The sequence below is a fragment of the Dama dama genome, chromosome 20 (assembly GCF_033118175.1).
Source record: "Dama dama isolate Ldn47 chromosome 20, ASM3311817v1, whole genome shotgun sequence".
Taxonomy (NCBI): Eukaryota; Metazoa; Chordata; class Mammalia; order Artiodactyla; family Cervidae; genus Dama; species Dama dama.
The window spans coordinates 92715328-92739697 of record NC_083700.1 but is presented as its reverse complement, the minus strand read 5'-3'; the positions used below and the strand labels follow the sequence as shown (position 1 = coordinate 92739697).

Sequence of the window (24370 nt, the reverse complement as noted above, 5' to 3'; positions counted from 1 at the left end):
CTCCCTTCAATCTTTCCCAGCATCAGGATCTTTTCAAATGAGTCAGTTCTTTGCATCAGGTGGCCAAAGTATTGGACCTTCAGCATTAGTCCTTCCAATGAATATTTAGGACTGATTTCCTTTAGGATTGACTGGTTTGATCGCCTTGCAGTTCAAAGGACTCTCAATAGTCTCCAACACCACAGTTCAAAAGTATCAGTTCTACGGCACTCAGCTTTCCTTATGGTCCAACTTTTACATCCAGACATGACTACTGGAAAAACCATAGCTTTGACTAGACGGACCTTTGTTGGCAGAGTAATGTCTCTGTTTTTTAATATGCTGTCTAGGTTTGTCACAGCTTTTCTTCTAAGGAGCAAGTGTCTTTTAATTTCATAGCTGCAGTCACCAACCTCTCCTGTACCCAAATATCAAACCAGCCTCTGTCATGAACCCCTGCTTTCTGCCCTTCCTGCTAGCATATATTACTTCCTCTCTTATCTCTTTCTCTGTCCGGTTGGAATAAACAGCCTTTTCTACGAAACCCTTCCAAGTACATTCCCACTTCTTGGCTGTCCATAAAAGTTTTCCACTGGAAATTCTGTTCATTGAACTCTGACAGAACTCAGGGCTTCCCTTTTGACATTTAGGATCCTTGCCCAAGTGTTTCAGCTATCTGTGCTCTTGAGTTAATTTACTCTCCACCACAATGACCCTTCTTTTGAGGGTAAGAAACTATGGTTTATTCATTTTCCTCTTGTGGAAGTGTATGCTCAAAAGCACTAAATAAGCCAGTGGTTCTTAACCCTGACTGCACATTAAAATCACCTGAAGAGTTTTTAAAACATTGCTAAATTTTACCATAGGCTGATTAAAGAACAAATGAAGTACATACTAGGCCCATTTGTGTCTTCATTTCTCATGATTCTTGAAAAAGCTGTATCTTGTCAAAATGAACCATGCTTTAAGAACCAGAGGCAGAATTATATTCTTTCTGTTAACTGAATCCAGCTTTCTCCAAGGCGAAGCCACCTTTCATGGATCAAGACGATTAAAGGACTGGAACTTAAATAACCAAAGACTATTTAGGATTGATGTCTTTATCCCAGAAGTCCCTTGACCAAACCTACCTTTGCTCTGTCAGCCTCAAGTGAAAGGCGATAGGCCTCATCTTGTTCTCTCTTCACATTTTCTCTGGCTTCTCGTTCATCCTTATTAAGAAAGGAAAATATTCAATGCATTTTACCACATTACTGTTTTTTAAAGAAAAAAACAATAATCCCTTGTCTTATCCCTGTATAAATTTATTATAATTAACAAGGGACTTATAAAGTGTACAGCATAAACAAGTAATAAGGTGCATAGCACAGTATACAGTGAAAATAAAAAGTTTGAAGCCGAGTGCCAGCACTTACAAATTGTGTGACCTTGGGTAAGTTATTTAAGTTCTCTAGGTCTCAGTTTTCTCAACTATAAAAATGAAATAACACTTGTCTCATAGGGTTGTTGTGAGAATTCAATACCATATTCTATGAACTACTAATATCTAGAAAAGTACCTGACATTTAGTTCATTTTCAGTGATTCGTTCCTTTCTCTTTTTCTCCTCATTTTTCTAAGATAAACTTGTCAGAACTGGGCCTAAGGGCTGGGAGACAGAAAAAGACTAGGAAGCAATCCCCTGGTCAGCACAGAAAGAGGCTGAAATCTCACTGCTAAAGCTTGGTCGCGCTGTGCTGTGCTCAGTCGCTCAGTCATGTCTGACTCTGTGATCCCCTGAACTGCAGCCTCCCAGGCTCCTCTGTCCATGGAATTCTCCAGGCAAGAATACTGGAGTGGGTTGTCATGCCCTCCTCCAGGGATATTCCTGACCCAGGGATCGAACCCAGCTCTTCTGCATTGCAGGTGGATTCTTTACCATCTGAGCCATCAGGGAAAGTATTTCCCCATAACATTCACACTCATGAAGTGTACATAATGTAGAAGTTATTTGAGTTGAAGATCTTTTAGAATATTTTTAATGTCAGAAGTTATTATGCCGTCTGCCTACATTTAAACTGTGATGTTATATGAAATTAAGTTAATTCAACTACCAGAATTTATTTGTTCAATTCTGGAGTATAGCCAATATATCAATGTGCTGTGCTGCGCTTAGTCGCTCAGTCGTGCCTAGCTCTTTGCGACCCCATGGACTGCAGTCCACCAGGCTCCCCTGTCCTTGGGGATTCTCCAGGCAAGAATACTGGAGTGGGTTGCCATGCCCTCCTCCAGGGGATCTTCCCAACCCAGGTCAAACCCAGGTCTCCCGCATTGCACAGGTAGATTCTTCACCGACTGAGCCACCAGGGACATATATATCAATACATGTACTTAAATTTAATAAATACCCACGTTGGTTGACATTAGAATATAGCTTCCTTTTATGGCTATTTTGCAGGATAGGTTGAATCATATAAAGTCATCAATATTTGCTGGCTTTTGACCCATAAAAATGGACATTTCATACGGTTTAACTTAATTCTTCTTTTTGTCTCCTCAATTCAATATATGTTTACTCAGGCTGACTATATGCTCAGCACTGTCTTAGGTGCACCCTCTGATATCTACTCAAGGTTGGCCTTCTCCCTGAAGTCTTATACGCCTTTTGGTCTCAATGATCCCATTAACTCTACAATCTCTGGTATGAATAGTAACATTTAATTGATTCCTAGTCTTTCAAATAAAAAATTATAAAGAATAAGATGTTGCTGTCCTGAAGTTAATTGCAATACTATCTATGATGAAGAAGTATGCCAGGGAAATTTAATGTTACAATAAAATATCAGGAACAATGTTTAACCTGAGAGATCACTTAGACTGCAAAGTAGTCAGGATAATTTACAAGCCATGTAATATTACCCATGAATAAAACTAGGTTTTAAAAACTTCTACTTGGAGACTTAGTACTTAGCTATTAGTATTTTCATTTTAAAGAAATAGAAGCATGTTCCTTTAAATATATCTTCATTGATTCCAATGGGTATTTTCCACTTTGGTCTACATACTACAGTTTTACTATGACCAGGTACAACCAGCCTGATAGGACTTATTTTGTATATTTCTGCTTATATTTACATTTGCCTAATTCATTACTCTGTAAGCACCTCCCTCCCCCAGTATACAAGTGGACACTTGTATAGCTGTGGACACTTAATAGCTCTTTTGGCCATGGCTGGTCTATACTTGACGTATAATATCTTATCTTTTTACCGAGAAAGGTAATGAGATTAGTAGACCTGTGTTCAAGTTCCAGCCATGCTATTAGCAAGCTGTGTATTCCTGGGTAAACAGTGTCTCCCTTTTCAGTCATTTATTAAGTTGAAGAATCGAATTTTTAAAGATTCTGTGCCTTTCTGAACAAGTCCATCTTTCCAAATTTAGATATCCCTAATATTATCAACAACCTATGGGAGTTCTTTTAATATTTCAAATAGAGAAATATTTAAGATGATTAAAATTTTAACTGTAACATACTTTTTGATCCCATCCGCAAATTAGTTTAGATCTCTCTAAACTAACTAGTAACATCCTGTATTTTCCCTTTAAAAACATTTATCACAATTGTACTGTCATATGATTGTTTATTTAATGTGAGAGTCCCCCATGACAACTGTAAGCACCATAAAGGCAGGGACCTTGTCCATATTACATACCTTTATATTACAAGTGTTTTGCACAATGCCTAACTTTTGGGAGGCATTTAACAAGCATCTGTTGCATAAATGAACTGCCTTTCCAGGCATAAAACATTTATTGTCTACCATAAAAATTAGGGAGGAAAATGATACAGCTCATTCACAAAGCAGCTCCATCTGAGTCAATGAAATTGACTAGCTGGGCAGAAATGACCTGTTACGACACTATGTATACACCATAAAGGGATCTTCTAAAAGCTCTCTGAGCACAAATACAGTCTATAATAGAAGTATTCTAGGTGAACAGCTCTGTTTTAAAACAGACTGTTGCACATATGAAAGGCCATTAAATACAGGGATTCGTGGCATAAAATGTGGCACCTGTTGTGACAGGACTTCCTAAGCCAGCTAACTTTCTTCCTTCCCCCTCCCCTCTTCTCCCTTCTATTTCTCTGCCCTTCTTTCTTTCTTACAAATATTTACTAAGCACCAATTTTACTTTAGGCATCATACTAGCAGTGTAAAGCAGGAATACAGAATACAGAAGCAGGACACAGTTTAATAGAGGAAGACAGATAATTATACATGGACCACCTTCATCACTATTTTAGGCATCTACTGATTTACTGTGACAAGTGCAGTGTTCAAGTTTTGCATTATTTTCCTTTGGTTTCTTAAATAACGTCACTCTTACCACCTGGAAAACTTCTTGTTCCATTGGCTCTACCCCTCAAAATCCCAACAGCTTTTCATATATTTTTAGAAATATGAGACCAGTATACAGATAAAGAAACTGAAATCACATAAGGGTAAATAATTTACACAAGACCATTAAATTAGTGGCAGAACTTAGATTTGAATCCAGATCAGCAATATTTTCCTCTCTTCTCCTCTGGTAATTCAATGTTCCTTTCCTTACTCACAATGTCCCTGAGTATCAGACAGGGAGACAGAAGGACTGGCTCAGGCATGTGGCTCAGGGTCAATTTTCCTAAATTCCATCATGGTCATAGCTTCTTGCATGTTTGGTAGTTGCTTGTGAATGACTATCATCCATTTTTTTTCTGTCTTGTAGATTTTATACTTGCCTCTCCAACTGTCCTACTCACAGTCATTTACAATTTGGGGATATAGAGAATGTTGCTTGGCCTTTCCCCCTATTATCCTATGTTGCTGCTGTTGTTCAGTTGCTAAGCTGTGTCCAACTCTTTGCAACCCCATGGACTATAGCCTGCCAGGCTCCTCTCTCCACAGGGTTTTTTCAGGCAAGAATACTAGAGTGGGTTGCCATTTCCTTCTCCAGGGAATCTTCCCGGATCAGAGATTGAACCCGCATCTTTTGCACTGGCAAGGAGATTCTTTACCACTGAACCACCTGGGAAGCCCATATTACGATCAAACTTTTAGGATAATTTCAGGTACTGTGGTTAACAGTTCATGTATACATTTGTTTTCATAAACTGTGCTTCTTGGAACTTCTGTGTCCTACAAATACTGTCCTTGCAGAGGTTCCTCTTGCTACATCTCAGGGGATGCATCAGACAAAGTGATTAGAAATACACTGTTGATTAGGTGGAGGTAGAACAGCTGGAAGATCCGGTTTAGGAACAGGTTTCAGGTGCTGCCTGATCTATGACTTGGGCTACTTAATATAAAAATACTTCCTGTTATAGGAAAATGAGAAGCTGGATTGCTCAGAACTAAGCAATAACCTCTACTGGAGCCTTTCACCTGTAGCATACTTGTCACTGCTCTCATGCTGCTTCGTGGCACACTCATCTGTATATCTGTCTCACTACTCCCTACTTGAGCTATAAACTCCCTAAGGGAAAGGACTCCATATATTCTATAGCATCTAGGCTACTATCTTATACATAGCAAGCATTTGATACATATTTGGTAGATGAATGAGTGGAATTATCAGTGCTCACCAGTTTTACATCTGAAGTTCTTGAACTTCTAAGTATTCTTTAGACTAGTGATTTTTTTTTTACATAAGCATTTTTTTTCTGAGTAGTACAATTACTTGCAAAGAAGTGCTAGAATTCAAATTCAAACCTGGTCTTCTCCTTCTGAAAGCCTATGCCTTTTTCCCATTGTGGCTCTCTGAGTTGCTCAGCAGAGTTTTATATCTCTGAAACAGTGACCACTGAATTAGATGTCTCTACAACTCATCAAAAATAATGAACACATTTTATGAGCTATCAAATGGTTCTTAAATGAGGAAATGAACCAGACATGGAATTTAAGTGCAACTTGTTACTCTTCCTTGTTTAAAGTTAGCAATCATCAGTTAATTCTCAAGGACTAATGCGAAATTTCACATTACCAAATTGAAGCAAGCTATAGTGATTAGGCTAGTTTCAAATAATAACCAAGTGTATACACAAATACCCACATACATATATACATATGGTATTTATTTGTTCCTCTGAAAGCCCAGGTTAAAATGTACCTTAATAAGAAGGCCTTTGAAAACAAGGAAATGATGCTGGTCTGTCCCTAAGGAGATATGGACCAAGATAATGTGAAATTCTTTCAATATAAATACTTAGAAATAGTTGATAAAATATAGCAAAAATGTTAAAAAATATTACTTAGCATGTGATAAAGAAAAGACAAAGGAGAATTCCTAAGTACCAGAAATAAAGAGGAAATTATATATCAGCACTGGAAACAGTGAGGTAATATGGAACCTGACAGGTAGATTATCCATCTTGGTAATCTAGAGGCCCAGTTGGAACCATAAGATTTTATCTTGCACTCAAGCAAGGTAGCAAGTTGGAAAAGTTATCTATGGGATAACTTTTGGTAATCTAACATAAGTGTAATTGGAGGGTGGAAACAGGTGCAGGGAATAGGGAAAGAAAAATTATTTTAAGAAATAATGGCCAAAATTTTTTTGAATTTGATAACTATAAAGCCACAGATCCAAGAATATAAATGAACATGAGACAAAATAAAAATGAAGAAAGCTACACAAAGGCACATGATAACCAAATTGCATAAAATTAATATTAAAACAAAAATTCTTAAAATCTATCAAAGAAAAAATATAATATGTATAGGGAAAAAAATAAAGATGAGATCAGACTTTTTATACAAAACAGCACAAATGAGAAGACAGTGAAGCAATATCTTTAAAGCACTGAAAGAAAAGAACAAAACTTGTTAACTTAGAATTCTATACCCAGTAAAAGTATCTGAAAAATTGAAGATGAAATAAAGACTTTTTCAAATATATACAGAAGCTGAATTAACTACTATTATATGTACTACAATAAAAGTTAAAGGAAGTCCTTTAAGGAGAAGGAAAATAAGCCCAGTCAGAAATCTGGATCTACCCAAAGGAATGAGGAGAACTGAAAATGAGCATTTCATGCATAACTTAATAGACATTTTCCCCTTACTATTTAAATCTCTATAAGGAACAATCGAGTGTATCTCAACAGCAGTCGTTACAGAAATAAAAAATCCATTCTAAATTCACAAGAAAACTCAGAGGCTCTAAATAGTAAAAAAAAAAAAGAAAGAAAGAAAGAAAGAACAGAAAAAGGAGAACAATTTTGACAACTCACATTTTCAAAACTTACTACAAAGTTAAAGTAACCAAAACCTTCTGGTCTAAACCAATGCAATAGAACAGAGAGCCTAGGAATAAACTCTCATATAGGGATGCCAAAACCATTCAATGGAGACAGGTGAGTTTTTTCAACAAATGGTTCTGGGGAAACTGGATTTCCATATGGAAAGAATGAGATTGGATCATCACTTTACACCACATACAAAAACAGCAACTAAAAATGAATAAAATATCTAAAATTAAGAAGTTAAAACTATAAAACTCTTAGAAAATAAAGGTAAAAATCTTAATTACTTTGGATTAGGCAATGATTCCTTTAGTATGACACAAAGCTCAGGCATTAAAAAGTAAAAATAGATATGTCAGATTTCATCAAAATTAAAATCTTTTGTGTATCAAAGGACATTATAAAGAGAGTGAAAAGACAATCCACAGAAAGGAAGAAAATATTTGCAAACCATATACTTAGTAAGAGTTTAACATACAGAACTCCTATAACTCAATAACAACAAAAAGAGCAAACAATCCAATCAAAAAATCGGCAAAGGATTTGAATAGACGTTTCTCTAAAGAAGACATATAAATGGTCAATAAATACATATTCATAGTAGCATTATTCACAATAGCCACAAGGTGGAAAGAATCCAAATACTCATCAGTGGACAAATGGATAAACAAAATGTGGTATATATACAATGGAATATTATTCAGCCATAGAAAGGAACAAAGTTCTAATACATACTATAATAAAGATAAGCTTTAAAAGACATTATACTAAGAAGCCAGACACAAAAAGACAAATATTTTGTTTCCACTTACATGAGGTACTCAGAATAGGCAGATTCAGAGAAAAAAAATATTAGAGGGGAGGGGGGAAAGGGTGAAATCATTCATTAGACCGGTTAGAATCTCCAGTTTGGTGGTGGTGAATAGAAGGGATAGGAACAAGCATCTCTGCCTCTTTCCTAATTTTAACAGGAAAATATTCAGTCTTTCACCAATAAGCAAAACATTAGCTGATAGGTTTTTTAATAGATGCCCTTTATCATGCTCTAATCTATTCCTATTTACTGAAAGTTTCTATCAGGAATGGATTAACTTTTGTCTAATGCTTTTTCTGCATCCATTGAGATGACTGAATGTTGAACACAATGACCGATTTTCAAAAGGAAGGCAAGAAAAAGAAATAAAAGACATCAAGAATGGAAAGGAAGAAGAAAAACTCTTACAGATAAAATGATTATGGATCTGGAAAATATTGTGGTTTCTACCAAAAAACTATTAAAACTAATAAGTGACTTTGGTAACAATGCAGGATATAAAATTGACATACAATAAGCAACTGTACTTCTATATACTAACAACAAATAATCAGAACTTACAATTTTTTAAATGCCATTTATAATAGCATAAAATATATGAAATACTTAGGAATAACTTTGAAAAAAAGATGTACACTGAAAAACTAAAACATTGCTGAGAAAAATTAAAGACAACCTAAATAGATGGAGACATATAACCTTTTTATGGATTAAAATAGTTAATATTTTCTATGTCAATTTTCTGTAAACTAGATTCAATGCAACACTAATAAAAATACCAGCAATATTTTTTTTTTTAAAGAAATTCACAAACTGATTATAAACTCATATGGAAATGCACAGGACTCAGAACAGCCAAAACAACAATGAAAAGAGGAACACTTAGAGGACTTACACTACTTGATCTCAAGATTCATTATAAAGTTAAAGTAATTGCGTGTGGTATTAGTATAAGACAGACAAAAGAATAATAAAATAATAAAATAGAATGGAGTCTAGATATATACCTACACAAGCAAAGGTAATTTAGCAAATAGTGCCAGAAGTACTGAATACCTATATATCCTTTTACCTCCCAGAAAAACAAAAAACCCTTCAGTCCCTACTTTATACTAAATATGAACTTTAACTCAGATGGATCACAGACCTAAGCACACTATCTAAATGTATAATGCTTTTAGAAGAAGCATAGGAGAAAATAGTGACCTTGGTTAGTCAATATTTCTTAGATATGATGCAAAAACAGAATAAAAGAAAAAATTCTAAGTTGAATTTCATCAAAACTAAAATCTTCTGCCATACTAAAGACAGTTGAAAATGATAATGAAAATTAAGCCACAAGTTGGAAGAAAAATCTTTGAAAATTACATATCAAATAAAGGACTTATATCTAGAGCATATGAAATACTCATTAAATATAAAATAAAGAACACAATTTTAAAAATAGGCAAAAGATTTGCAAACATTTTATTAAAAAAGATATGGGCAGCTTGATCTCATTAGTCACTGGGAAAATGCAAATCAAAACTACAATGAGGCACCACCAAAAAGGTACTAGAACATCTAGAATTAAAAGAGACTAGTTATACCAAGTGTTGACATACAAACTGGAGCCACTGGAACTCTTACACAGTGCTGGTAGAAAAGTAAAATGGTATAACCACTTTGGCACTTTCTTAAAAAATGAAACATATACCTACCATACGATTCAGGTAATTACTATGCATATTTAAATTTAGAAAGCACTGCTTAAGAAGCTTTATTTAAAAGTAACATATATTGCTTAAGTGACAAGTGGTTGCGATGTTACTTCTGCCTTCAGAAAAACCATAAATGAAGAAAGTTTATCTATACTAGTGCAGAAGAATGGTTAAACACTAGGACCAGGACCTAATTCTTCAGCAGTCAATAAGTCTGGGAGACAAGACCTATGCTTCTGAACAGAGTCCTATAATAGGTTCCCAAATGGACACATAGATTTCTCCTACCTGTCTACTGAGAACATAAACTCTTGAGAAAGGTAGAGAGAGAGACAAACATATTTCCTTTCCAGTATGGCAGCCCTGTTACATGGAAAATCCAGCTAAATGTTCTGGAGATTTTTTTTTTGGTGCATGTGTGTGCATGCACATGTAAAACAGAGATGATGTAACAGTCTTTGAAAAAAATCTAAACACTATAGTCTATGGCCATTCCTTCCTGAAGGCAGACAGATAAGAAGGAGGAGGAAGGTTACTTTCAATCACAGGTCAGCAAACTGTGGTCTTTGGGCCAAAGCTGGTCTGTGGCTTGTTTTTGTAAATAAAATTTTTAGTGAAACATAGCCATGCCTATTTGCTCATGAAATGTCTATGGCTACTTCTGTGCTGCAGAGGCACAGTTGAGTAGTTGTGACAAAGAGTATACAGCTCCCAAAGTTGAATATATTTACTATTCGACCCTTTGCAGAAAATGTGTGCCAATCCTTTAAAATCATTATAAATGTTGGTTTCAGTCTTTTTAATTTTTAGAAAGCTGAGAATAAAACCCTAATGAAATTTTAAATCCATAAGTCTAGGGAAGGCTTAAGGAAAAGGTCAGATGGAAAGAATAACTAATTTGTTTATCACACACAAAAAATCAGAAGCCATAAACTAGCTCTGACATCAGTATGAAAGGTTTAAAGTCAAAGGTCTCACAGCAGCCTATTACAAGGACTAAATAATAAAAGGTCTTGAAGGTGGATCACAGATAAAAATAACTGTATTAAACATAAGAATGAAAGAGAATTACATACTTGGACAGGTTTTCAGGTATCTAGGAAAAGTAGAGGAATGATTTCTAACTCCAGTATTTAGGGGGCAAATCATCTGTCTTAGAGGCTTAGGTATAGAGCTTTTTGTTCTGTACCACTTGGTATCTTGGCTTAGTTTCAGGCAATGACTTTGCTGAACACAGAGTATGAGTAATACACTGGGCCAAGTATTGTAGGAAAGAGAAAGATGGTAAACTAAACTAGTAGTTGTTAAACCAGTCCTACTTTTAAAAAGTGTTTTAAATTTCATCTAAAAGAAAGGGACAAATGATTTTGGGAAGTTATTTCTATGGAGATTTTGTAGTTATATATGGCTATTACAAAATTTTTATTGTTGAAAGCACAATGTCAAAGACTTACCTTTCTAACATATAAATCACAGTATAATACTCCTTTTTCCTAACCTTCAATGACTTTCCCACACCGTCAGGATAGTCTAAACTTCCTAGCACAGGAGCCCTCAATTACCTTATCAGCTTCGTTACCCACTTTGCCCCTCCTCATACCCTATGTTCTAGCCCTCTCACTGCTCCCTGAACAGACTGGGCTTTGCATTCTTCTGTGCCTTTGCATGGAGAAGGCAATGGCACCCCACTCCAGTACTCTTGCCTGCAAAATCCCACGGGCAGAGGAGCCTGGTAGGCTGTAGTCCATGGGGTTGTGAAGAGTCGGACACGACTGAGCGACTTCACTTTCACTTTTGACTTTCATGCACTGGAGAAGGAAATGGCAACCCACTCCAGTGTTCTTGCCTGGAGAATCCCAGGGACGGCAGAGCCTGGTGGACTGCTGTCTATGGGGTCGCACAGAGTTGGACACGACTGAAGCGACTTAGCAGCAGCAGCTGCTGCCTTTGCATATCCTTTATCCTTAGTCTGGAATATTCTTCATAACCCCTCCTTTGGCAAAATCACCCTTACCTTTCTGGCCCAATGTAAGTCTCCAGGCGTTCACAGGTACCTCACCCTGGGTTGAATGGCTTCACTTCTGTGTTCTATTCACACTGTATTATTATAATTATATATTTACACATGCCTCTCACTCAGTAGACCAAGCATTTAGAGGACAGGAATACCATCCTATTAATACGTGAACACTACCAAGTTGGCATTTGATAGACAGTAAAAGTAAACATCCAATGAATGCTTAGTATATGCCAGACATTCTTCTAATTATTATTTTCTTGAATCCTCAGATATATTAAGGGAAGGAGGAAAGAAAAGAGATAACTATACAGATAAAAAGAGAAAGAGACCTAATGTATCTGCTCCAGGAACTGTCATGGACCTCAAAAGTGGCAAAAGCCTTTGCAAGCTAAATGCTCTTATTTTACTTTCCTCTTGCTACCATAGGGCTTCCCTGGTGGTTCAGATGGTAATGAATCCGCCTGCAATGTGGGAGACCTGGGTTCGATCCCTGGGTTGGGAAAATTCCCTGGAGAAGGGAACAGCTATCCACTCTAGTATTCTGGCCTGGAGAATTCCATGGACAGAGGAGCCTAGCAGGCTATAGTCCACGGTGTCATAAAGGGTCAGACACAACTAAGTAATGTTCTTTCTTGCTACCATTATCCTAACAGGGGTTCTGAGGCTATGGCTAGAAGCATTGAGAGAAATAATAATATAGGCAGGATGGGAAAATGCAAATAGCTCTCCTGAGGAAAATTACAGCATCCTCTTGTAGGGTGCTAGATTATTTTAGGACATGCCAAGTTTTCAAAACCTGCCTCTAAAGCTAAATTGATTATTTTCTATAAATACTTGGATGGTGTGAGACCAGAAGAAGCAGAGATTTTAACATTTAAATTATTCTTAAGGGGCTAATTCATTAGGTACCAAAAAGATGTAAGACTGCCTCAGTTTCTTCTTTGGTATTTGAGAAGTAAAAAGCCTCTGTCTCTCTCTCTCTTTTTTTAAATCTCCAACTTATGGTTTAATCAGGACAGAATTGGAGTTCTTATATTTAAGATCTTATTTTTGAAAATTTCTCAGACCACAGGATATCCTGATAATCTTGTTTATAAACCAAGATATTTAAATACTATCCCATATTTTAAAGTATCAGAATTAGACATTTCTCCAGAGAAGATGAACAAATGGACAACAAACACATGAAAAGATGCTCAACATAATTAGTCATCAGGGGAATGCAAATAAAACCACAAGGAAATACCACCTTATATCCACTACGATGGCTATTATTTTAAAAAAAAGAGAGAGACAACAACAAGTGTTGATGAGGATGTGGAGAATCCTTGCACATTGCAGGTTGGAATGTAAATGGAACAGACACTGTGAAAACTGGTGGTTCTTCAAAAAGTTAAACAGAATTACCACATGACCCAGTGATCTATTTCTAGGTATATATCCAAAAGAACTGAAAACAGGGACTCAAGTAGACACTTGTACATGAATTTTCATTCCATTATTACTCACAACAGCTAAAAGATGGAAATAGTCCAAATGTCCATTAACAGATGAACAGGTAAACAAATTGTGATGTAGCCATACAATGGAATATTATTCAGCCATAAAAGAAATGAAGTACTGACACATGCTACAATGTGGAGGAACCTAAGTGAAAGAAGCCAGACACAAAAGTCACCTGTTGTATGACTGTATTTGTGTTAAATATCAAGAATAGGCAAGTCCAGAAACAGAAAGTAGCATGGTGGCTGCCAGAGGCTGGCAGGGAGCCAAGACTGCTTAATAGGTTTGGGGTAACTAGATAGAGGTAACGGCTTCCCAGGTGGCGCTAGAGGTCAAGAACCCCTCTGCCAATGCAGAAGACATAAGCAATGCGGGTTTGATCCCTGGGTTGGGAAGATTCCTTGGAGAAGGAAATGGCAACCCACACCAGTATTTTTGTCTGGAAAATCCTATGGACAGAAGAGCCCGGCAGGTTACAGCCCACAGGGTCACACAGAGTCAGACATGACTGAAGCAACTTAGCGCATTCACAGATAGATGTAATAGGTGCACAACACTGAATGTACAAAATGCCAGTGAACTGTATGCTTTAAAATGGTCCATTTTCTGTTATCTGAATTTTGCCTAGCCGCTGCACCCCACCACATATCAAATTACAGAGCCAAGAACTAAACAGTGACAAAGCTCTCTACGTGTAAAATGGAAGAAGAATATTTTAATTTTTCTGCATGTTAAGTATAAACGATGACGGCACTACCTGAAAAGATGTGTTAAGTTAGCATTCAAAAGAAGTAGTGACTGGGTAGCATTGGCTTCTCAGTGTACTATGGCCAGGACATTCACCTTCCAGCCAACTTGGATTCTAGTCCTTGTTTCAGCTCGATGGCAGAGCAGTACAGGGAAAAATTCAGCTTCAAACACAGATATTTTAGTTTGGTTTGAATTTTAGGTTGGTCACTTAATTTCTGTGTCCTTGGGCAAGTTCCTTGACCTCTTTCAACACTTATCAATTTTCTCTCTAAAATGGGAAAAATACCTCCTTGTTGGATTGCTGGAAGGAGGTAGTTAAATGATGAATACCTATCACCTAGCATAGTGGGCATTTGATAAATGTTACCCTGATAATCATCACTATCATCATCACCCTAATAATATTAGTCCTCTTCCTTGTAATAACTAATGTGTAACTTTAGGCCAAACAGTTGTATTTCTCTGAATTTTTCCCAAGGACTTCCTATAGAGAATCTGGGGCAAATCATCCCTCATTAATAGCATCATTTTTCAACAGGTAAACTGGCAAAGGTAGAAGAGGATAAACAGGGGAACGTTCATAAATGGTTATACAGACACGAGCCTCAGGTCTCTGAAGCATCTTCCCACTGTCCCATAGCTGAATGCTGTGCCCTACTCTAGTCACTATCTGTGTACCAGGGCTCTGGCAGGGATCCCAGGGGCAAAAAAAAGAACATTAGAGGTCTGAAGCAGCCTCTAGAGGTCTAAATTACAGCCTATGTAATTTAGAGGCAATATTAAACTGTGTTCAGAAGTCTGACAAAATTCTAATTTTTCTTAAGACTACTTTGATTTTTCTGAAATAATAAATTTCAAAAAGGTATCTGTCTCTATATATTTTTCCTATTTGGTGAAACTACTTTGCTTATTTTACAGGTCCTTGGTCTGCCTTTATATAATCACATTTTACACTGCAAAGGAGGGAGGTTTTTAATATGAAGGCCCAGGACAGACCCTTAAGTTTGCTCTACTTCCAAGAGACCCAGGCTGTGAGGATTAAACAGAATACATGGTGGGACAGTGCTCTGAAATGGACTAAGATTCCAGACTGGAAGGAATGATCAGTTTGTTAACAGAATTAGGGATGACTTAGAAGGCCAATGAATTTCTTGGCACTAGGCCTAATTTATCACTGATTTCCATTCTGTAAAAAGCTCTCATTTCCTTGTTAATCAAAGTGACCATTAACTAAGTATTTGCAAAGGAAAACATCATAAGTATTAATAAATATCCCCCTGCCTATATCTTTATCTAAGATTTTTAATCCTTTAAAGTCTTATATTTCAAGGTTTACAAACCACTTTCACATGTGATACTTAAAATAATTAGGCTGGCCAGGAAGGGACTTCGATCCCCATTTAGAGAAGAGGAAACAGACTAAGAAAGTTTAAATGATTTTCCCAGGGACACTCAGCTTATTAAAATGTAGGCCACCCATTCTCATTTACAGTTCTTTCTGTCATTTCACCTCTCTTCAACCAACACACCATGTTTCTCCCTCTCTAAATTTTCTTCCTTCCAAACACTGCAAATATAGTTCTTGAATCAGTACAGGAATGGTTATGGTATGATTTTCATGGGAATAAACTATTTTCACTTGCTGAATGAATGAAGCAGGAAAAACAGATACAGGTTTAGCTCGCTTCATTAATGGACTCTCCACAGAGAAGAGCAAGGTGCTATAGAATGGATATGTACCTCCAGCCTTATATTATCCTGTAGAGTTGTCATCATCTATTTATTTGTCTATTTCTCTCTTCAGACTCTAAATAAACTGAAGAGACTTTCCTTATTTATCTCTGAATTCCTGGCTCTAGTCTCCAGCAGTACCTGTTACTTTCTAGAAACTTAAAAATGGAATAATAAATGAAGATTTTGAACCCACAGACATGTGCATTATAAGTTTAGACTTGTTAAGCTGAATTACTTGTAAAATCATCAATGACAGCTCAAAAACAGTGAAATGATTATGGCTAACCTGACACTGGACATTCTTTCAGGTTCCTGAAACTATAAGTTTGGTACCTATTATATCAAGGGTAGAGCCTAAATGTTAGACTCACTGGTTATTTCTAAAAATCCAGTTATCAAAAGTTTTAAGCAGAGAAATTTGAAGATAGTTGTATCTGGTATTTATATCATAGTCTTATCATAAGACTATGAAAATAGAGATGAATTCACAAATGGAAAGTAACTACCAAGTCCTAACTAAGACTGTCTTGCTTTGCTAGAATATAAGTCTCTGGAATTTCCGGCAGAGATGTTTAGAAAAGATTCTCTTTCATCTGGATAGAAGTGGTATGTGGGAGTGAGTTGAAAAGCTGGATTTAAGACTGGTTTGCTAATTTCTTTAGTGGCAGGATTTCAAATGATGAACTGCGTCTCAGAGTCTGTTTTAGAGGAAGTGGGACAGCTTGTGAAAGAAAGAGTTCATGTTAAGCTAAAACAATCCAGAGAACCTACCTACCTGCCTGGTAACCTGGGGTGAAACCTGCATATTTTCCAAGTATGATGCCTCAGTTCAGACCTTGGTCATCTCTTCAACTATGGTATTAGCCTCTTAGTAGATCTCCTAACTTGCAGTCCCTTCCTATAAAATTCATTTATCCAGTCATTCACTTACACATTTGTAAATCATTTATGCTCACCTACTATATCTTAAGCTTTGTGTTAGGAAATGGAAACAGTAAGTAAGAAGTTGTTTCCTTCTCTTACTAATTGCTGGAAACAGATGTATAAGATTGGAAAGGAAGGCAATATGAGGGCCTATTATGGATTAGTTATTTTATAATATGCTGTTTCTTTTCATCCTCACACTACTACAATTATTATTTCCACTTCACTATGGGAAAACCAAGACTTGACTTGGTTACATAAGTAACCAAGTAGTGGTTATACTACTTGCCTGTAGTGTCTAGCTTGTATGGGACTGAACAGGCTTTAATACTTAGGTCTGTCTATCAGTTTGTAAAGCCTATATTCTTTCCACTAAACTAATGGTCCTCAAATTTTAAGAGAAACAGGAATCACTTGTGAAGACCCAGATTCTCTGGCCCAACTGCAGAGATTCTGATTTAGTAGGTCTAGCATGGAAACTCAAAAGTCTGTACTGTTAACAAACATGTGCTCAGGATCACATTTTGAAAAGCAATACAATTCAAAAAGAAAAAAATGATAAAATTATAACTCCAAAATAAGTATTATCATAAAGATATGAACAAAATGATTAGCAAATAGCATAGACATCAGAATTAATTTCCTAAATAACAAATCTAACTAGGTCAATGTCCTGCTTAAAAGAAGAGATGAATACTCACTCTGCCCACAGTTTAAGGTTCAAATGCTATAGCAGAACATAAAAGCACAGTGTGGTCCTAAAGCACATTTTTAGTCTCTCCTTTTCTCTTTTCAAACTGTCCATGCTGTTCATGGGGTTCTCAAGGCAAGAATGTTTAACTCGTTTGCTACTCCTTTCTCCAGTGAACCACGTTTTGTCAGAACTCTCCACTATGACCCATCTGTCTTGGGTGGCCCTATACTGCATGGCCCAGTTCCACTGAGTTAGACAAGGCTGTGATCCATGTGATCAATTTGGTACAAGATGGTGGAGTAGAAGGACGTGTGCTCTTCTTCTCCTGTGAGTGTCTGGAGTCACTGGTGGAGGCATGGGTCAACAGTGGCTGCTGGGTCAGGGGCACTAACTACAACTGTCCTAGGATCTGTGGTGTGCTGGTCAAGACACTTGCGCCTTGGAAGAAAAGCTATGACCAACCTAGACAGCATATTAAAAAGCAGAGACATTACTTTGCCAGCAAAGATCTGTCTAGTCAAAGCTATGGTTTTTCCAGTAGTCATGTATGGATGTGAGAGTTGGACTATGAAGAAAGCTGAGCACCAAAGAACTGATGCTTTTGAACTATGGTGTTGGAGAAGACTCTTGACAGTCCCTTGGACTGCAAAGAGATCAAATCAGTCAATCCTAAAGGAAATCAGCCCTGAATATTGTCATTGGAAGGACTGATGCTGAAGCTGCAATACTTTTGCCACGTGGTGTGAAGAACTGACTCATTAGAAAAGACTGTGACACTGGGAAAGATTGCAGGCAGGAGGAGAAGGAGAAGACAAAGGATGAGATGGTTGGAGGGCATCACCAACTCAATGGACATGAGTTTGAGGAAGCTCCTGGAGATGGTGAAGGACAGGGAAACCTGGTGTGTTGCAGTCCACGGGGCTGCAAAGAGCTGGAAACAACCGAGTGACTGAACGACAACAACAACCTTCCCCTTTCCTCTACTAATACCGCCTTCTTGTCTTACGGAACTACTTTACATTTCCCACACGTCTCAAGTCATTTGATAATCTCCAAGCTGTAACACATTTCCACATTTTTTCAATGTACTTCTTCCTTAATCCAAATAATTACTTCCTACTTGTTCTTTAAAACTCAATTTATATATTATTATTGAAAATATTTCAAAACTACTTACTAGATACCAGGTACCAATCCAAACACTTTACATGTATCAACTGATTTAATCCTATCAAGTAACTAACAACTACTAATTGAGGAGACTGAGGCACAAAGTGATTGAAAGAGTTTTCTCAAGGTTATACAACTGCTAAATGGCAGAGCTAGGGCTTGAATTCAGGCTACATGGCACTTCATATGAACATAAAGTAAACTAATTATTTTTAATGTATGTTCCTATGAATTTTAACACGTGTATAGATTCATGTAACAATCACTGACATAGGATACAGAACAGCTCCATCATTCCACAAATATCCTTGATGCTATCCCTTCGTTGTTATCCTCTCTCTTGAGTCCTAATTCTCAGCAACAACTGACTGGTTCCCTGTCCCAGAGTTTTGTCTTTGCAAAAATATAAAATGGAACTCTATAGTACGTAACCTTTAGAAACCTTTTTTCTTACACTAAGCAGAATGCCTTTGTAATACATCCATGGTGCTACGTATCAGTAGTTTTTATTTTTTTTTATTTTTAATTTTTTTAGTTTTTATTTTCTAAATTTCTAAGTAGTATTCCACAGCATGGATGTAAGCAGTATATTTATTCACTCACCCACTGAAGGTGAACTGAAGGATAATGAAGGTCCTATTTGTTTCAGCTTTGACAATTATGAATAGAGTTTTTATGAACATGTACAGTTTTGCTGTTAACATAAGTTTTCATTTTTCTAGGGATAAGACTGCTGGGTCGTATGTTAAGTATATGTTTACCTTCCTGGGAAACCATCACCAACTGTTTTTCTGAACGGCAGAACCATCTTGTATTCTCAGGAGCAATGAATGAGAGTTCGTTGTTCTTCATCAGGCACCTCAGTGTTCTCTCTTTAACTTACGGGTGATAAGCAGCCCTAGTCCAAGTCCCCAAAACTATGAGTATTTTAGCACATAAACAGTAAATTGCTTCAATAAGACAATGTGTGAAAGTCGCTAAGTCATGTCTTACTCTTTGGAAACCCATGGACTACACAGTCCATGGAATTCTTCAGGTCAGAATACTGCAGTGGGTAGCTGTTCCCTTCTCCAGGGGATCTTCCCAACCCAGGGATCGAACCCAGGTCTCCTGCACTGCAGGCAGATTCTTTACCAGCTGAGCCCCAAGGGAAGCCCAAGAATACTGGAGTGTGTAGCCTATCCCTTCTCCAGTGGCTCTTCTCGACCCAGGAATCGAACTGGGGTCTCCTACATTGCGGGCAGATTCTTTACCAGCTGAGCCCCAAGGGAAGCCCAAGAATACTGGAGTGTGTAGCCTATCCCTTCTCCAGTGGCTCTTCTCGACCCAGGAATCGAACTGGGGTCTCCTACATTGCGGGCAGATTCTTTACCAGCTGAGCCACCAGGGAAGCCCCCAAAAATGGGTACAACTGGGAATTCCAAAAGCAAATCCTCTATTAAAATAGTTTTCTCTAATTTGTTTTTTTCCTAGGATATTTTTCTACATATGTCCAGACATGAACACACACACAAACACCCCAAACAACAACAAAAACTTGTAAGTGTGGAGTGCAGAGGACCATTTATCTTTGTGGTATCTACTGCTAGTGTACTTTATGGTAAAAATGGTCTGCAAAGACAAGATGAGTATAATAGGATAGGGGAGGTGTATATGGCTATTGTTAGAGTGAAATATTTAATCTGAAATTAGAATCATTCTGCCCAATTAACCAAGCAGCCCTCATTTACTTATAAAGTGTGTCTCTTCTGGCTGATGATGGAGTCTTCTGATTTAGCCATCTACTAGAAAAGTACCCTTCTGCAAGACACTGCCCTATAAGTCTACCTGCTACAATGTTGCTTTTTCCTTTTTTAAAGTTTCAACTTAAAAGAATTTTCCCTGATAGGCAGATTTAACATCCTACATCTATCTCCATCTCGGAATTATATAATTATACTGGGATCCTTTTGCCAACATGTCACCAAACATCTAAAGGATTGTATCATCCTTATATCTATCTACTGGTGCTTAGCACAAATGTGGGTATATGCTGCTGCTGCTAAGTCACTTCAGTCGTGTCCGACCCTGTGTGACCCCACAGACGGCAGCCCACCAGGCTCCCCCGTCCCTGGGATTCTCAAGGCAGGAACACTGGAGTGGGGTGCCATTTCCTTTTCCAATGTGTGAAAATGAAAAGTGAAAGTGAAGTCGCTCAGTTGTGTCCGACTCCTAGCAACCCGATGGGACTGCAGCCTACCAGGCTCCTCCATCCATGGGATTTTCCAGGCAAGAGTACTGCAATGGGGTGCCATTGCCTTCTCCAATGTGGGTATACAGTAGGTCCTTAATAAAAATGTGTTGATTTAGGGGCCAAACTAATGAATTAATGGTGGTTTACCTGGTGAACATCTACACGTCATGTTTTAAGACTCAAATGTTTCTGCCTCTAAGAATTCTTTGTGTCACCTCTGCACTGTGTGTGTGTGTGTGTGTGTGTGTGTGTGTGTGTGTGTGAAGCTGCTTCAGTTGTATCTGACTCTTTGCGACCCTCTGGACTGTAAGTCCACCAGGCTCCTCTGCCCATGGGATACTTCAGGCAAGAATACTGGAGTGGGTTCCATGCCCTCCTCCAGGGGGATCTTCACAACCCAGGGATTGAACCCACATCGCGTACATCACCTGCATTGGCAGGAGGGTTCTTTACCACTAATGCCACCTGGGAAGCCCTCTGTATTATGTACTTATTGTCACTGCTGTTTTACATACTATACCGTAATTACTGTTTGCTGGCAGAAGTAACTGAATAGTGTAACTGGAGTTAAGGCAAATTTGTAACTATAAGAAAGGTACTCCCCCCATGAGAGGAACAAAAATCAGAGAAAAGTAATTTTGAAAGGCAAAGATGACTTATTGAAAATACTAATGGTAGGCAATTTAATTTCCCCCCCTGCTATTCTTTCTACACAAATTCTCTGTTTTATCTAAAATGACTAACATGCCTTCAACTTCTTTACACTATGCCTTTGGTCATATTTTCTCCACACTGTAATGCTCTCTCCTCTTATTTCTGAACACGCAAGCTGCTTTGTCCTTTCCAGTTTCAGATCCAATCTCACATCTTCAGAGAAGTCTCTTGTGACTACACATTTCACTCTTTCTGAATTCTTTCAGGTCATATAACAAACTGTTTACTTTTGAAAGGATGTGCTTTAGCTTTCAAACTGTAGGAACTAAGTCCCTTAAAGAAAAGTACTGTCCCTCACGATTTTATTTTTAAAACCTCTCCAAAACCAAACAGTGATAGGCCCTCAATCTGGCAGCATAACACTTCAAGGTAAAGGAAGAACGCACATGTACTTTCAGCTCCTAAATTCCTTCTCACAAACACAGCCATATATTTCCTACTGGGAAAGAACATTTGTGAAGGATATGACTATCTCTAAAGATAGGGATTTAGGTATCATTTAAGATATGAACAGTTTCTTCTGAATCTTTTGAAACTTTTTGGTGCCTGTCAAGCTTATGACATTGGGAAAATCTTAACAGCCACTTGAGAAAGACTTTGGAAGTAGTAGAAGGCTTTAATTTTTATTTAGAGAACACTAAGATAGCTACTTTGAAAACAATGCTACATAAAACAAAATATAATAACTAGATATACGTCCCCCAAAGCTAGCTAACATTGAATAACTAGAAAAATAAACATACTTTGTTAGACTCTACTGCTACTAAAAACAAAAACTGGACAGGTTGGGCCAGTTGTTTAAAAATTAGTGCCTTTATAGTAATAAATGTTGACAGCCCAAATCAAAAAAAGAATGCATTACTGAGATATCATCAATTGTGTTCTGTCATCACAAGGCAGCTCCACCCAGTCTGAGCTTGTCAAAAAGTGTTACTGTAATCCATGAAGAAGTCTCCACCTCAGGCAAAGGAAGGAAAAATGTGATGGGCTGGCTCTGAACAGGTGTGTTGAATTGTAACGCCAATGTTGAGTCATAAATCTCTTTACATTAGCTTCACAAATGACAAATTATTAACTTCTACACTGAGGTGTCAAGCATGAATGAACAGATCTGTCAGTAGGCACTTTTAAGAGCAACAAATGTAAATAAACAGGGTGTGGATATATCTTTTTAACAGTGAGCATTACTTCATGTTCAAGACAAATGTTTTTATCCTGCTCAAGTGAATATGATATTTGGGAATCTCTGAGTGTCTGACCTATTCTTTGGGTCAGTCCACTGATTCTCCACAATCTTGATAAGAAAACTGCTTCAGTTTACCCCCTGCATCTTTAATGTGAATGTAACTCAGCTTTACAAGGGATGATGAGTGTATGAAAAGCACGTAAGTGTGTATTCTGGTTTTGACACAGCTGTGTGACTTTGGGCAAATTATTTAACTTCTATAAGCCTCACTTTCTTCCTCAATAAAACAGGGATAATAAGTAAGTATCTCATAAGATTACCATGAAAGCTAAAAGAGAATATTTACAGAAATTATCTAACAGACACTCAACACATGCTTGTTCCCTTCTTGAAGGTACTTCAACTGACACCCTTGCTTCCCTAATAGGTAGAAGTTAGGAATTTAATCTAGAGTAATAAACTGCTCAGGATGAAAGTTCATGAAGGTGAAGATTGAATCTTTTCCACTCTATGTCAGTCCCCAGGAGTGTCAGCAAGTATTAAGCCCAAGAATCAACTAGATTGCCAGTCCACAGAATTCTGTATTCTATGCACTCAAAAGTACTAAACATGCTTGTGTATTGTTTTCTTTTATAAAACATTATTACAGTATTTCTTTTTTTAAACATTATTCATCAGAGGGATTGATGCTGAAGCTCCAATACTCTGGCCATCTGCTGCAAAGAACTGACTCACTAGAAAAGACCCTGATGCTGGGCAAGAAGGAAGGCAGGAGGAGAAGGGGACAACAGAGGATGAGATGGTTGGATGGCATCACCAACTCAATGGACATGAGTTTAAGCAAGCTTTAGGAGTTGGTGATGGACAGGGAAGCCTGATGTGCTGCAGTCCATGGGGTGGCAAAGAGTTAGACACGACTGAGCAACTGACTGAACTGACAGCAAGATATATATAATATATAATTTACTATTTTAAGTATTCACTTTAATGGCATTAAGTATATTCACAATGCTTTGCAAACCATCACCACTATTTAGTTCCATAACCTTTTCATCACCCTAAACAGAAACTCTATACTCATTAAGCATTAAGTCCCTAATCCACCCCATACCTCCACTCCCTGGGGCTCTGATCTACTTTCTGTTCTTAGGAATTTGCCTATTCAAGATATGTAAGTAGAATCATATAATATTTGACTTTTTGTATCTGGCATTTTTCATTTCAAGATCTATAAGGTTCATCAATGTTGCAGCATGTATCAACACTTCAATCTTTATTGCTGCTGTTGTTCAGTCACTAAGTTGTATCCAACCCTGTGTGACACCATGGTCTATAGCATGCCAAACCTTCCTGTCCCTCAGTATCTCTCGGGGTTTGCCCAAGTTCATGTCCATTGAGTCAGTGATGCTATAGAACCATCTCATCCTTGGCCACCCTTGTTTCCTTCTGCCTTTAATCTTTCCCAGCATCAGGGTTTTTCCCAATGTGTCAACCATTTGCATCAGGTGGCCAAAGCACTGGAGCTTCAGCTTCAGCATCAGTTCCTCCAATGAATATTCAGGGTTGATTTCCTTTAGGACTGACTAGCTTGATTTTGCAGTCCAAGCGACTCTCAAGAGTCTTCAGGACCACAATTTGAAAATATCAATTCTTCGATCTTTACTATGACTAAATACTAATCCATAT

At 37.5% G+C, this 24370-nt stretch overlaps 1 protein-coding gene across 3 annotated transcripts in view; it reads right to left on the bottom strand.

Annotated features, from left to right (window-relative positions):
- FAF1 (Fas associated factor 1) overlaps positions 1–24370 on the bottom strand; it is a 494313-nt gene that overhangs the window by 67470 nt on the left and 402473 nt on the right. For all 3 annotated transcript variants that reach the window (XM_061121934.1, XM_061121932.1, XM_061121933.1), the window contains exon 16: positions 1110–1190. In XM_061121934.1, coding sequence (XP_060977917.1) covers positions 1110–1190 — 81 coding nt within the window. The remainder of the gene's footprint in view (positions 1–1109; positions 1191–24370) is intronic.